The sequence below is a fragment of the Archocentrus centrarchus genome, chromosome 21 (genome assembly GCF_007364275.1).
Source record: "Archocentrus centrarchus isolate MPI-CPG fArcCen1 chromosome 21, fArcCen1, whole genome shotgun sequence".
In the NCBI taxonomy this organism is placed as follows: domain Eukaryota; kingdom Metazoa; phylum Chordata; class Actinopteri; order Cichliformes; family Cichlidae; genus Archocentrus; species Archocentrus centrarchus.
The window spans coordinates 8,481,199-8,495,765 of record NC_044366.1 but is presented as its reverse complement, the minus strand read 5'-3'; the positions used below and the strand labels follow the sequence as shown (position 1 = coordinate 8,495,765).

The window sequence follows — 14,567 nt, the reverse complement described above, 5'->3', positions numbered from 1 at the left end:
TTAAGCAATCTATTATGTATAATGGGCAGATTGAAATGCTGTACTTACTCTGCATCCATAATTGCTCCAGTCCAGTTGTGATTCATTCCAAAATTTACATGAGGCTGTGATGGGTGTAATTGATAAACTGGCATTGACAGATTTTATACCTGGGCCCACTATGGGTCTCACAACAAGATAATACACTCCAGTGTTTCCCTTTAAATCCTCAGGTTGTATCATCCATGTGTATTTCTCCTCTGTGCAGACCCACACAGAGACATCTTCAATCAACTTCAGTCAGATTAGAGGTAAAAAAATCTGGTCACCACAATTAAGCAAAGACATGTTTTACCTTGTGTGGCTCCCTGCTGAGGCATCTCTGTTGCCGCTACATAATTTGTCTCAGTAGGGTAGTGATTATAACCAAGGAGGACTTTGAAGGGTAAAGGATCTTTTGAAGGCATCATCTTTAAAAGGGTCAGCATAGTTGAAGCAAAAATCTTATCAGTGCACAGTCAAAAATAATGATTATGTTCCACTTTTATTTCAAAAAAGTGTTTGTTTTTTTTCAGATTTACCTTCATGAAAGACTAAAGAAATAACATAATTAATAAAGCCAAAGATATCAAGTTTTTAGCAAGGATAACAGCATGGCTCTAATTTGTCAGAGGTCAATTACCATGACATTTTGCAAATGCATTCATTTCAGTAGTGGGCATAAAAAAGGCAAAAAACCCAAAACAAAACATGTCACTGAACCTTTAACACCAGGGTAGCTTCGGCTGAAGGAATATCAATAACTGTTGTGCTGAAGTTCCCCAGGTACAGAATAGAGGTGTTCACTTGCTCTCCGGCAGGCCTTGGCAGCAGAATCTGAAGCCAAATGTTAGAAAACTATTATCAACTGACCCACTGTTTAAAAATATCTAGTTCTTTTTTATTTTAGAATCTTCTGAAATAGTGCTTTTCTTTTTTTTCCATTTACAATTGGGAAAATAAGTATTTGATACACTGCCGATTGTGTATGTTTTCCCCTCCTACAAAGAATGGAGAGGTCTGTAATTATTTGTCTCTCACAGTTCAACTGTGAGAGACAAAATCTAAAAAGAAAATCCAGAAAATCACATTGTATGATTTTTAAATACTTAATTTGCATTTTATTGCATGAACTAAGTATTTGATAGAATAGAAAAACAGAACTTAATATTTGGTACAGAAACCTTTGTTTGCAATTACAGAAGTCAGACGTTTCCTGTAGTTCTTGACCAAGTTTGCACTCACTGCAGCAGGGATTTTGGCTCACTCCTCCATACAGACCTTTTTCAGATCTTTCAGGTTTCAGGACTGTCGCTGGGCAATATTGAGTTTCAGCTCCCTCCAAAGATTTTCTGTTGGGTTCAGGTCTAGAGACTGGCTAGGCCACTCCAGGGCCTTGAAATGCTTCTTATGGAGCCACTCCTAAGTTGCTCTGGCTGTATGTTTCAGGTCATTGTCATGCTGGAAGACCCAGCCACGACACATCTTCAATGCTCTTAGTGAGGGAAGGAGCATTAAACAGTCATCTTTGAGACTGTAGTCCCAGCTCTCTTCAGGTCATTGACCAGGTCCCCCCGTGTAGTTCTGGGCTGATTCCTGGCCTTTCTCAGAATCATCCTCACCCCCAGAGGTGAGATCTTCCATGAAACCTCAGACCACGGAAGATATTCATTTTCTAATAACTGCACCAACAGTTGTTGACTTCTCACCAAGCTGCTTGGCTATTGTCAGGCAGCTCATCCCAGCCTTGTGCAGGTCTAAAATTTTGTCTCTGGTGTCCTTAGACAACTTTTTGGTTTTGGGCATGGTGGAGAAGTTGGAGTGTGATTGACTGAGTGTGTGAACAGGTGTCATTTATACAGGTAACAGGTTCAAGCAGGTGCAATAATACAGGTAATTAGTGCAGAAGAGGAGGGCTTCTTAAAGACAAATGAACAGGTCTGTGAGAGCCAGAATTCTTGCTGGTTGGTTGGTAGGTGATCAAATATTTATTTCATGTGATACAATGCAAATTAATTATTTAAAAATCATACAATGTGATTTTTTTGGGATTTTTTTTTAGATTCTGTTTCTCACAGTTGAAGTGTACTTACAATAAAAATGATAGACCTGGGAAAACGTGAAAAATCATCAATTATCTATCCATGGAAGAAAAACTAAGATACAAAGAAAAATTATGAAGTTACATGTATTTTCTATCTAGATTGGCCAATGATGCCCCTGTGTGAGAGGTGAAGAACAAGAAATTGTTCATTGTTAAAGCAAAGGTAAGTGCTACATAGCTAGCTTAAACAAACTACATCATGCAAATTTGGCATTTGAATCGATTATTCAATTACTTTCTCTAAAAAGAGTTCTGAAGAGTTAACAGAAAGATTTGTATGTGTTCATAATATAAACACAGCTATTGTCTCTGCTTCTTGATGGGGACTGAAACCTGAGGAAAAAGCAACTGAGTATACCAAGATGATGGAGTGCCACCACATCAATCTGTCAGGTGTGGAGGCCTCATCATCAACTCTCAATAGCCATGGTTAGGCTCACATGAGATGTCAAATAAACCTGATGGCAGACGCTGTTACTGTAGGGAGCCCATCCTGGAAACTGATGACTGGAGTGTCGGGAATGTGCAAAAGACAGTACATTCACAGAAACTGTTTAAAGGTAGACGCCACTCACACCATGTTTTATCATGTTTACCCTGAAGAGGTAGAGTGAGAGCCACCTTTTTAAGTTCTGTGGCACTTCTATTACCAAGTTATTCATAAAAGCATGTTATGCATCACTGTCTTGTTATCACCTTTAGCACAGAGAATTACATTAATTGAAGATAAAAGTCTAAAAGATCCACCCTGCTGAAAGCTAAGTCTATATTTCTTCAAAGTCCCCAGAATCAAATTTTTGCAACAGGAGATTACAATGAAGTGTGGCTGGTGCACTGTGGCTACACTGACCTCTATATCCTCCCTTATGTTCTCCACAGGGATACCAGATCCATCTGTTGTTGTGAGGGACAGAGAACCTATGAATCCACTGATGTTACCCCCCTCCTTCCAAGAAAATGGGTTTTTATCAAAGCTCAGCATCTGTAAGTGTAATTCAAAGAGCACATGTTTGAACCTCACCGCAAGTCAAACATGCTAGGAAAACTTACTAAAAATCGCATGTACATATCCACAGTGCACACTCATAGACAGAGATTAAAACTTTTGTTGACTCACTCGTACATCCACTGGTTCTTCTGAAGGAAGTATGGCAGACGGTAGTTTGGGGAGAGAAAATGCAGGGCAGGAACAGTTGGGAATATTTATTGAGTTTGTGTGCAAGCTTGTTGGTGACACTCTGTGAGAAAAGATAAACAGATCCATATTAAACATATGCTTCTCTTTAATTTTGTTTAGCTCTGAAATTGATGAATTATTTGACTACACCAATTTATAAAAGGATATTTGTTTTACTGTAATTGTTACTTGGCTACTTGTAAACAAGTTATGTTCATGAATAGAGAGGTCACTAGGTGTGAAGGATTGCCACATTCATAAATGTGCAACACTGTCACTTTAAAAAGGTTAATTAAAAGATCCTGTTACTATCCAATGGCATCAATATAATAAACTCAAAACAGACATGCCAAAAACCATTAAAAGTAGCAAATTAAACTTTTGCTCCTGTTAGATTTTGTCAAAACCTAAATCCTTTAAGCCTGCTGGAGAGTCTTATACAGTAAGTCTGAATTGTTACAGACTCTGTCTTTGTTGCAGCAAAGTGATGTTTTTATAAATACAAATCAGTTTGCGCTACAGGGTCACATCTATTAGATGCTTTGTGAATTTTGGATAGTTAGTGCAATCAGCTCTTAACCTTTTTTAACCTGTGTTCTGAAAAATATAATTTAGAAATTATTTTGTTTTTTTTTTTCAGAAGAGAGTATTTCTGGGGAATTTTCTTGTTGGTTAAGAGATTAGTTTGGGGTAAATTGTAGGAAAATATTACAAGCAAAAAGTTTGAGTCAGCAAACCTGCACAAAGTACTGATGAATATTTTACTTTGTTTTAATTTTTATTGAATTACTCATGGGGCTGTTATTGTGTTGGTCCAACTTCTTCTTCTCTTGGTCCTGATCCTTCAAGTACCTGACCTCAAATGTACAATTTCTGAAACTATTCACTGATGGCTTTCCTAATGAAACTCTAGGCAGTTGTGCAGACTAAGGTTCATGCTATTTACACACCAACAATAAACTATCTTTTGAAGTCAGGTCTTTTCCTCTTGCCATTTTTCAATTCAGTTCAATTTTATTTATATAGCTCCAAATCACAACAAACAGTTGCCTCAAGGCCATTTGTATTGTAAGGTAAAGACCCTACAATAATACAGAGAAAACCCAACAGTCAAAACAACCCCGTATGAGCAAGCATTTGGCGACAGTGGGAAAGAAAAACTCCCTTTTAACAGAAAGAAACCTCCGGCAGAACCAGGCTCAGAGAGGGGCAGTCATCTGCCGCGACCGGTTGGGGCTGAGGGGAGAGAGACAGTACAAAAGACATGCTGTGGAGGACAGTCAGAGATTATGATAACTAACGATTAAATGAAGAGTGAAGTATGAACAGAATAAAAAGAGGTGAATAAAAAAAACTGCAGTATGGGAACCCCCCAGCAGCCTAGGCCTATAGCAGCATAATTAATGGGTGGTTCAGGGTCACTGATCCAGCCATAACTATAAGCTTTATCAAAGCTTATAGTTATAAGCTTCATCAAAAAGGAAAAATAGAGAGGGTGTTTGTCTCCCGAATCCAAGCTAGGAGCTGGTTCCACAGAACGAAAGCTGAAATCTCCCATTCTACTCTTAAGTATCCTAGGAACCACAAGTAAGCCAGCAGTCTGAGAGCGAAGTGCTCTATTGGGGTGATATGGTACTGTAAGGTCTTTGAGATAAGATGGGGCCTGATTATTCAAGACCTTGTATGTGAGGAGAAGGATTTTAAATTCTATTCTAGATTTAACAGGAATTCGATGAAGAGAAGCCAATATGGGAGAAATCTCTTTCTAGTCCCTGTCAGTACTCTAGCTGCAGCATTTTGGATCAGCTGAAGGCTTTTCAGAGAACTTTTAGGACAGCCTGATAATAATGAATTACAATAGTCCAGCCTAGAAGACAAATGCATGAAATAGCTTTTCTGCGTAACTCTGAAAAAGGATGTTTCTAATATTAGAAATATTGCGCAAATGCAAAAAAGTGGTCCTACACATTTGTTTAATATGTGCATTGATGGACATATCCTGGTCAAAAATTACTCCAAGATTTCTCAGTGTTACTGGAGGCCAAAGTAATGGCATCTGGTTCAACACCATGTTTCTAAGATTTGTGGGTCCGAGCACAAGAACTTAGATAGATAAAGCTGAGTATCATCTGCATAACGATGAAACTTTATGCAATTCTTTCTAAAAATAGCTTGTATCATGTAAATAAAATTGGTCCTAGCACAGAACCCTGTGGAACTCCATAATTAACCTTTGTGTGTGAAGAAGACTACCCATTTACATGAACAAAATTGGAATATATTAGATAAATATGACTCAAACCACTGCACTGCAGTATCTTGAATACCTATTACATGCTCTAATCTCTGTAATAAAATGTTATGGTCAAGAGTATCAAAAGCTGCACTGAGGTCCAACAAAACAAACACAGAGATGAGTCTACTGTCAGAGGCTGTGAGAAGATCATTTGTAACCTTCACTAATGCTGTTTCTGTACTGTGATGAATTCTGAGACCTGACTGAAACTCTTCAAACAAACCGTTCCTCTGCAGATGATCAGTTAGCTGTTTTACAACTACTCTTTCAAGAACTTTTGAGAGAAAATGAAGGTTGGAGATTGGCCTATAATTAGCTAAGACAACTGGGTCGAGTGATGGCTTTTTAAGTAGCGGTTTAATTACAGCCATCTTTTAGGCCTGTGGCACGTAGTCAACTAATAAAGAAAGATTGATAATTTTTAAGATTGAAGCATCAATAAATGGAAAGACTTCTTTGAGCAGCCTCGTAGGAATGGGATCTTTACCTTCTGACAAGCACATTGATGTGCGTTTGCTGAATTATGGTTGGGTCCTCATCTGGCTCCTTGAAAAACAACAGTGCACTCTGTATATTGTTCAGAGCATCAAGAATGGCATCTGAGATTTTCTTCTGCAACACAAAACATGTATGATATTGGAGATTTTTTTAAGGTTTACGTTAGATTATCATTAACAAATTCAAAAGTCAAGCTGGATAAGATGAATAGTTTAAGGAAGGCTTTGGAGAATCGCTTCAGTCATTATTCCAGGCAATATTTCAACTCAAATGTGTGGTGAGAGATAAAGATTTTTCATAGAATGTACTTAAACACAGTATCATCACAGAGTCTAGTTACAAAAAGGGTATTCTGGGGGACTGCAGATATTACTGGGAAAGACAAAACTGCTCATAGAGAGATTTATTTGCACATGTAATATTAAAATCAGCCATCATCCTCAGAGAAATAAATACAATCAGTATCAACCTTAAAAGACTCACGTTGGATGAATAGTTGAGGATGTTGTCCAAACCCTCCACAATAACGTTGGCTGTGGTGAGCATTGCTTCCTGGTTTTCTTCACTTGCATTTACATCCATGTGGAGGAGAGATGAACTCAGGTTTGCAAATAATAAAGCAGCCCCTTCCTGAAGGTGAAAATCAACTCTCACAGTCATAGAAATGATTTTAGGAGACATTATAAAACTATTAAATGTTTCGATCATGGTCCTGATAATATCTTCTGACCTTTAAGATTACAGGACAGAACTTAGAAAGCCTTGTCCACCAATCATTTATTCATTTACATAAAGCAGTGAAAACAACATGTATGAGTAAGCATTGTAAGAAACAACTGTCTACAGTGCTGATGTATTCCTCATTTTTCTAACTCCTGTACAGTATCTGTACTTTACAGGACATAGACAGTTAAGCTAGACATTCTAGAAGTGTATGAAGTCTGATGAACAAGGATGAACAAGGACAGGAAAGAAGAAACTTCAGTCAGGCCACACTATTGGAGGAGGACAATGGAGAAGGAGGGAGGGAGCATGGGTAGACCTCGGACTACCTGGAGAAGTGTGCTTCAGACAGACCACGGTGGCGAGCTCTGGCGACGGCCTTATATGCATCCATGTGCAAATAAGATTAGTAGTAGAAGTAGTAATAGTACTGTACCTGTGCTGATGTACTGAGTTCAGCGCCTGTCTTGATGAGAGGAACAAGTGCTCCTGCTAACACCTGAACTTCTTGTGGACTTTTGGTGCCATCTGTTTTTACTACATCAGTCATTGTGTCCAGCATCTTTTCTCTGAGCTTCAAAACAAAACAAAAAAAGTAGTAGTAATGTTGTTCATTCACAAAAATTCTAGGTTCACATAGATCATTTTCAACATCAACACCAATATCATCTCATTAGGGTGTACTTTATGAATGAGATCTGTAAAATTGACTTGGGATGCTATTCCAGACCATATGTGCTAATATAGCTTATCACCCTTGCTACCCTACAGTCAGTGGCGCAGCTATATACCTTCTGAGGTGTATGCAGACACATTTTTAGCAACCCCCCCCCCCCCCCCCCCCCACACACACACACACACACACACACACACACACACACACAAAATGCACTTAAGGTTTACTGTGTTCATGTGTGCAGATCTCCCTTATTCATGGACTTTTAAAATACTAGACTTAAATTACTGGCTTTTATTTTCCATTGACCCATTTTCTTTTGCTTATCTGGTGTCGGCGATAAGTACGGAGACCGTACTTAGGCTTTTATTTTATATCACCTATTACAGCAGATGATCAGCTCAATCACAAACAAAAAAAAGTATAATATCATTTGTATATCAAATAAAAAGTCGCAATCGAACGCGTTCTCGAAAGCACACGCTGGAGCGCTTTGTGTGTGTGTGCACGTGTGTGTGGGGGGGGGCCACAGGAAGGGAGGTGAAGGAGCACGGGGGCACCTAATCAGCGCTGTGCTTCTGTTATCGATCATATCATATGCACAGCTGTTAAATACAGGAAATTCCGACTAGAGAAATAATTTTCCCGCATCGCTTTGCCCCCCCCCCCCCCCCCCCCCCCCCGTGTGGTGCCCCTATGCATTGCATATAGTGCATACCCAGTTTTTGCACCACTGCCTACAGCGTTGTACTATCAATCATTATTTCCTATAGTATAATGTGCAGTATGTATTCAATTACTCACAGAAATGCCCTTCAACCAAATGCACTTTAACAGCTCCTAAAACACGGCCTACTAACAGCCAAAAGCTTGCTTAGCCCTGCAGGCAGCACAAGGCTCTTCACTGGTCCCATCTTTAAACAGAGTGAAAGAGTGAACAATGTTACCTTTTGCCTATCTGCTGTTCCTGAAGGATCAGATTGGCTGTTAAGGTTACTGGCCACAGAACTGAAGAGTTGCCCAGTGGTTTCTACTGAAAGCTGTCCTTGTGCCTTTAGTAGATTAATTGCATTCTCTACTGAGTTTGAATTCACAGTAGAATCCCGAACCTGGGGAAAAGAAAGCCTTTTCTTTCTGTACTAGAAAGGAAAATCAGAGAATTTCCATAGATCTTTTCTTATTAGTACACACATGTTTTTGTTACATACCTGTACAGTTATAGTGGTGGTGAATACTTCCTGCTTATGTTTTGCAGTTGCAATTATATTCAGATTGTAGTTAGAATTTCTGTCTCCAAGGGGAAGGAAGATGGATTTTACTTTACCGTTCTGTCTGCATTGGAGGAGCTTCCCTGACAGAGTTCAAACAAGTAAGTTTATATGATCATTTGATTTCTATTAAAATATACAAACATACAACATATTGTGTTATAACAATGTGGAGAAATGCGGAACTCAACCGGTACTGTTAAAGTTAGGTACAGCAGTGTCTTGAAAGAAGTACTTACTCTGAGTCTTAAAACAATACTGACAGTTAGGGCAGGGGCTTTCAGTATTGCAAGTTATTTCAAAAGTATCAAGGAGTGTCCCACTCTGTGGCAATATGATACATGACAAGCCGCTGGGGGCTGCTGTATTGGCACCATTTGTAGAGGCACCTGGGTTTTGGGTGGTTGGCTTCTGTGATGATGATGATGATGATGATGATCTCTGTATGGTGTGTTTCTTGTAAAGTGGTTGTTCATCCACTTTGAGGAAAAAAATAATAAAAGGAAAGCATATAATTGTAATTATTTCAAATATAAACTGAATAAACAGTTTTAACATTGTTTTATTAACCAGCATGTACGCACTTGTAGTTACTACCACAGTGACTTGATAATTTGATTGTTCGTTAAACAGCTTATAATCTATAACATATTCACTTCTACCAGTCTTTTTGTTCTCAAGCGGCCTTGTGTTTGCCTTATCGTAGCATGACTGAAAAAAAGAGAAAACAAAAACAAGCAAAGCTATTAGGCCAATGCCAAATAGCTTTTAAAATATATGTAATACAATGTAACAAAATGTAACAGAATCTGATGTTTCAGCACCACACAATTCAGAATTCACACTTACTGGCCAGTTCATTTTGTCACTTGAATCTTCAATGCTCCATACCACTTGTGGACATGGTTCAGTGCACTGTATTGTAACTTTTGTATCTGTCCTAGTCTGCACTGAGTCACAACCTTCAGTACAAGTAAGACTAGAAAACAAATATTATATATGGGTAAAACAGAATTTGACTTTACCATGTTATATAAAAAAAAAAAAGATCAAAGTTGCAAATGCTAGAAATGTTAACTGAAACAATTTGACATATTACCACTGTAACAAAATTAGGGGTACTCATGAAACAGTGAGATCATGTGCCCAGAATACAGAATTCATAAGAAATTCAAAAAAAAAAAAAAATCTCAATGTCAAAAAAGATTGAGTACCTTATTGTTTTTGACTCTGATGGAGTAAGGGTGATGCATACATGTATAGAGTCACTGTCTTCCACGTCATCCTTGTTATTTTTTTTCACATTAAATTGATACTCGCTGAACTCAAATGGATCTGGCAGGCAGTTTTCTTGAATAGTGTAAGTCACTGTGTTAAAGACTTCTCTGCACTTACAGGAACTTCCTGTCAATCAATAAAAAAAAATCATTAAACTAAAGTAAATAATATATTTACAGATATGAAATAATATATGACTGAGGTCAGGTGTAATTCCTGTATCAGATTTAGATAGTATATTAAAATGTTTGGCAAACTGGAAAGGTCTTCAAAAAGCAATATTAGACAAGATTGTTTGCAAAATCCCGGGCTGATCCTCCTGGCACATTCAAATAAAAAAACACTCTGAAAAATATGTAAATTCAACAAACCATTTACCACCAGTAAAATATATCTACCTGTGCCTAAAATAAGTCACATAGTTTTAGTCTCTGTGCAATCAATATCAATTTGTCACCATAAAGTAACACACAGCAGGGGGTAGCACAGTACATCAATAGGTACTTTTGCAATTTGAAGTCCTAATCTGAGCTTCAAAAAATTACAACATCAACAACACATCATAATGTATAACAGACGTTAATATTTATAATTTCTTTAGAGACATAAATATGATTCTTACTGCATTGCCACTGGTATTGAAGTCCACTGCTAGAGCTAGTAGGTAACCCAGTTACTGAAAGTGTGATAGGTTCTTTTTTAGTTATTGAAGCTGAAGGACTTGCGGTGATTTGCAGTGACGATCTGCCAACTCTGACATGGTTCCTCCTCTGAAAATGAACACAGCATTTCTAACTATCATGCAAGATAAGGCAAACATTAGGAGAAGCTGAGGGAATAATGCTTCCTTAAAACATTACTTTGAATCCTGTGTACTTCTGCAACATAGCTGTAAAATGAATTACTTCTCTTTTGTTAAATCCAAACAAAATGTCATTATGGCCACTTTGTTGAAAGTTTAAATCTCTGCCACAGGAAGCAGAGATATCCAGAACCACTTCGAGAGAGGAGAAGACATTGGATGCTCTGAGTTTTACTGCTGTAGACCCTGTAACAAAACACAGAAAAATTAATGAAGCGGCAGTAAAATGTGTAAATATTCATTATCTTCCAGATGTTTTGACTAATATCTGTCACATTTTTATGCATACCTTGAACTGGGTGCTGAATCCGAAAATTTTCCTTCCTTGTATTCATTTGTCTGGTCTCAGTGAACGAGCTATTGTCTCCACTCAGAGAAAACAAGAGTAGCACAGGCTCTCCCCGTTCAAGGGAAACACCAACAGTAATAAATGGGAAGTCTAAACATTCATTGCTCGCTGTCAACACAGAGACCTGAAGTCCAGCTATTTTCTCCAAAATGCACACCTGTAGGATATACAGAATACAGATTACTCTACAAGGCAGTTTCATTCTGTCAGGTTTGGTGAAGAAATGTTTTGACACACTAAAATTGTCACTTGTATATGTGAAAAGCACGATTTCTACTATATTTCCAAACTTTTTTTGGATCACAGTTACAAGCCATGCACAGAAGAGCAGATAAGCTTCCAGTTCACAGACGTTAGCTGGTAGTTGACTGACAATGGCATTTATATTATCTGACCAATAAGCAATCTTTTTAACATTCTGGCAGTGCTTGTGGTTTCATTACGATTAAACGTAGATCAAAGACTCATTTTCACACTATGTTCCTGTGTTTAAAATTACTCATTACCCTAATGGGGACAGCAGGAGCTCAGATTTTTTTTTTTAATTCAAAGGTGATCTTTAAAAAAAAACACGAATGTGAATGAAATTTGGGGAGCTGCTCTCATGTTTGCAGATATTTCCCTAATTGGCTTAAATGAGTTATTTAATAAAGGTTAAATTTAATTACTAATTTAAAAACAAGCTAACATCTCAATCAATCCTCAAACTCTTTAATCAGCTGGTCAAAATATTCACTGTGAGCTTTATCTTTTAATAAAATCAGGGATGAAGCATCATATTTTTTGTTACTGCTTTACTAAAAGAAGATTACTGTATACCTGCAGGTGATTTGTTTGATTTGGATTTACCTGCAGGTCTTTGGACACTTCAAGGAACGTGACCATGTTTGATGCATGAAGCGTTAAGTGGTGGCAGCCAGACCCGAGCTGCTTCACCATTTCTGAAGTCATTGTGATGTTATGGGGTTCAGTTCCTCTGACTACAGATAAACCAGACAACAACTTCTCATCACTTTTGATTGTGTAGACCACATTCGTACCTACGGGGTAGAACAACAAAGAATAAAACAAACAAGAAATTGCAAGGTGAATTATTTTACGTTATGTTTACTTTGTCACCCACCTGCTTTTACTTCCATTTGAATTTGAAGTGTGTCTCCATACAGGGCTTTGCAGTTGGTTTCAGAAAAAGACAGGTTTCCAGCATAGCACGTCATAACACCGATCTCCGCAACAGGCTCTTGAATGGTAATTATTTTCTGAGCTGTAATGTTCATTTCACTGCTAGTGCATTCAGCTGCCACAATAAAGGTACTAGGATGAGTATAATTGTGCACCACACTGCTCTCCAACCTGAGAAAATTCAAAAACTGGAATCAGCATGTTCCTGTAGTTAAAGCTACTATTTCAGATATGCCAAACAAATGTTTAGTGCATCAAAATCAAATTAACAAAGCAAAAAACATTCACTGACATCAGCTGTTTTTTAAATGCCAGTTTAATGGTAGGTAATGGAACATAAAAATGAAACCTTCCCTTTGCCTTTAATAACCTGTTGCCTAATTTCTTTGTAAGACTTTGGTTGTCTTACAGTGCATGCTCCCAAATGCACTATGACCAGTGTTTCTCTTCAGCTGGTGTCCAACATCTGGCTGATGTCTGGTTGTTAAGGAAAAATTATGTATTCCCTGGCTGGTTGGTGAGTGGTTGATGGAGGTGAAACTTATTTCACCAAAAAACTCTTCGTGGTTACCTTGGATTGCCACCAGATCACTGATGTTGCCTGTATTTTTGACACCTGGCTAGTAACATTTCAAAGTTCTTTATCAGCTAATATTGTAAACAAGCCTTTGCCATGTTCCTACGGCACAGGTAGTTTACTGCTAGACAGCTAGCCTTAACTTGTTGCTGGGAAAAGCTCCCCTAGTGTAGGTGAATACTTTTCACTGAGTAATGCTAGTGAGCTAACCTTAGCTCAGACTCAAGTATCTCTTTAACCGGAGATTGTTAAAATTAACATTTGTAGCCTCATTGTCAATTTATCATCCTTCCTTCATTCACTTTGGTTGTGACTATTTTTTTTCCATCAGGTATGTAGGCAGTAGAAAAAAAATCTAATATGTATAAATCAGTCATTCAGAGTATAACTACTAGACTACTAATGAGATAGTTTTGGAATGCCATATTTACGCCCATTTTTACAATTGCCTCAAAGTGGACCCATACTAACGTTTGTATTATAGATGATGATTTTAGCTGTTTTTCTACAGTCATGTATAAAAGAGAATTTTCACAAGACTCAATGCAGTCCTGTGAAAAGCAAACACTCCATTATTCAGTGTCTTATACAACCAGCTTCAGCAGCAATAATGTGAAGTAATCAAAGTGATCAAATTCTGTATGACTTTATCAATTTCTCACATCATTGTGCAGGAATTTGTGCCCAGTCTTTACCATGTGGCTCCATTTCATTGAGATTGGTGATCGGACTTTGACTGGGTCATTACGACACAAATCAAGTGCATCTAATCAGCAGCACCTACCTGCTAGATACCCTTTTAATTGCTATGCAATCAGTTAGGATGTACTTTGTTTTTCACACGACTGTATGTGTGTATTGTTTAACAAGGTCTTTTCAGGAAAAAAAAAAACTCATCATTGCTGTTTGTTATTACCTTTTTGTTCCTGTTTTTCTTTTCTATCACGTCCAGGCCCTTACATTTGATATACCGATTAATGTGACATCCCATTTCTGCCTCATCGCAATCAGATTTCTGTGCCAATTTTCCAAGGTGATAATTTTGATCTAATGTGCCAAATTACCTTACCAACGAACATCATGATAGACTATATCATGCCAAAAGGATTCATACAGTACATACAGTGACACTGATCTTTCAGTTGCGGTACAACACATACAGGAAAGTAAATACAATTGTGCCACACATAGTAGAGGAGAGTCTTGTAACTGATATTTATGTTTTTACCAATGTTAGCTTGCATAGACGTGCAAGCATATCCCACACTTGTATCAGGATGCTGACTGCAGTTCATCTAATGCCCGTAAGTATATTATAATGATTCTTTGGATATTTGCTGATCATGCCTGCATTTAGTTCCATTAACTTTATTGAAAGGGGCTACAGCTAAAAAGCAATATGCAATTTTGTAGCCCACTTATCTGTCTACCTCTTTTCTCTTTTTCTTTTTTTTTTTATGCATTTGGCACACACACACATACAAAAAACATAAGAATCTTTTTTTTTTTTGGAAATCACTTTCCTTGCAAAGTAAGGAAGTATTGCAGATGATGTTATT

General features: G+C 37.7%; 1 protein-coding gene across 1 annotated transcript in view; it reads right to left on the bottom strand.

Moving 5' to 3' along the window:
- The window catches only part of LOC115801097 (polycystic kidney disease protein 1-like 2), a 39,952-nt gene extending 27,564 nt beyond the window's left edge, over positions 1–12,388 (bottom strand). The window contains exons 1-10 of the mRNA XM_030758808.1: positions 12,373–12,388; positions 12,099–12,289; positions 7,253–7,390; positions 6,577–6,723; positions 6,083–6,207; positions 3,240–3,360; positions 2,973–3,104; positions 742–855; positions 335–449; positions 49–239 (exon numbers count right to left, since the gene is read on the bottom strand). Coding sequence (XP_030614668.1) covers positions 49–239; positions 335–449; positions 742–855; positions 2,973–3,104; positions 3,240–3,360; positions 6,083–6,207; positions 6,577–6,723; positions 7,253–7,390; positions 12,099–12,289; positions 12,373–12,388 — 1,290 coding nt within the window. The remainder of the gene's footprint in view (positions 1–48; positions 240–334; positions 450–741; positions 856–2,972; positions 3,105–3,239; positions 3,361–6,082; positions 6,208–6,576; positions 6,724–7,252; positions 7,391–12,098; positions 12,290–12,372) is intronic.
- Positions 12,389–14,567: the final 2,179 nt, after the last annotated feature.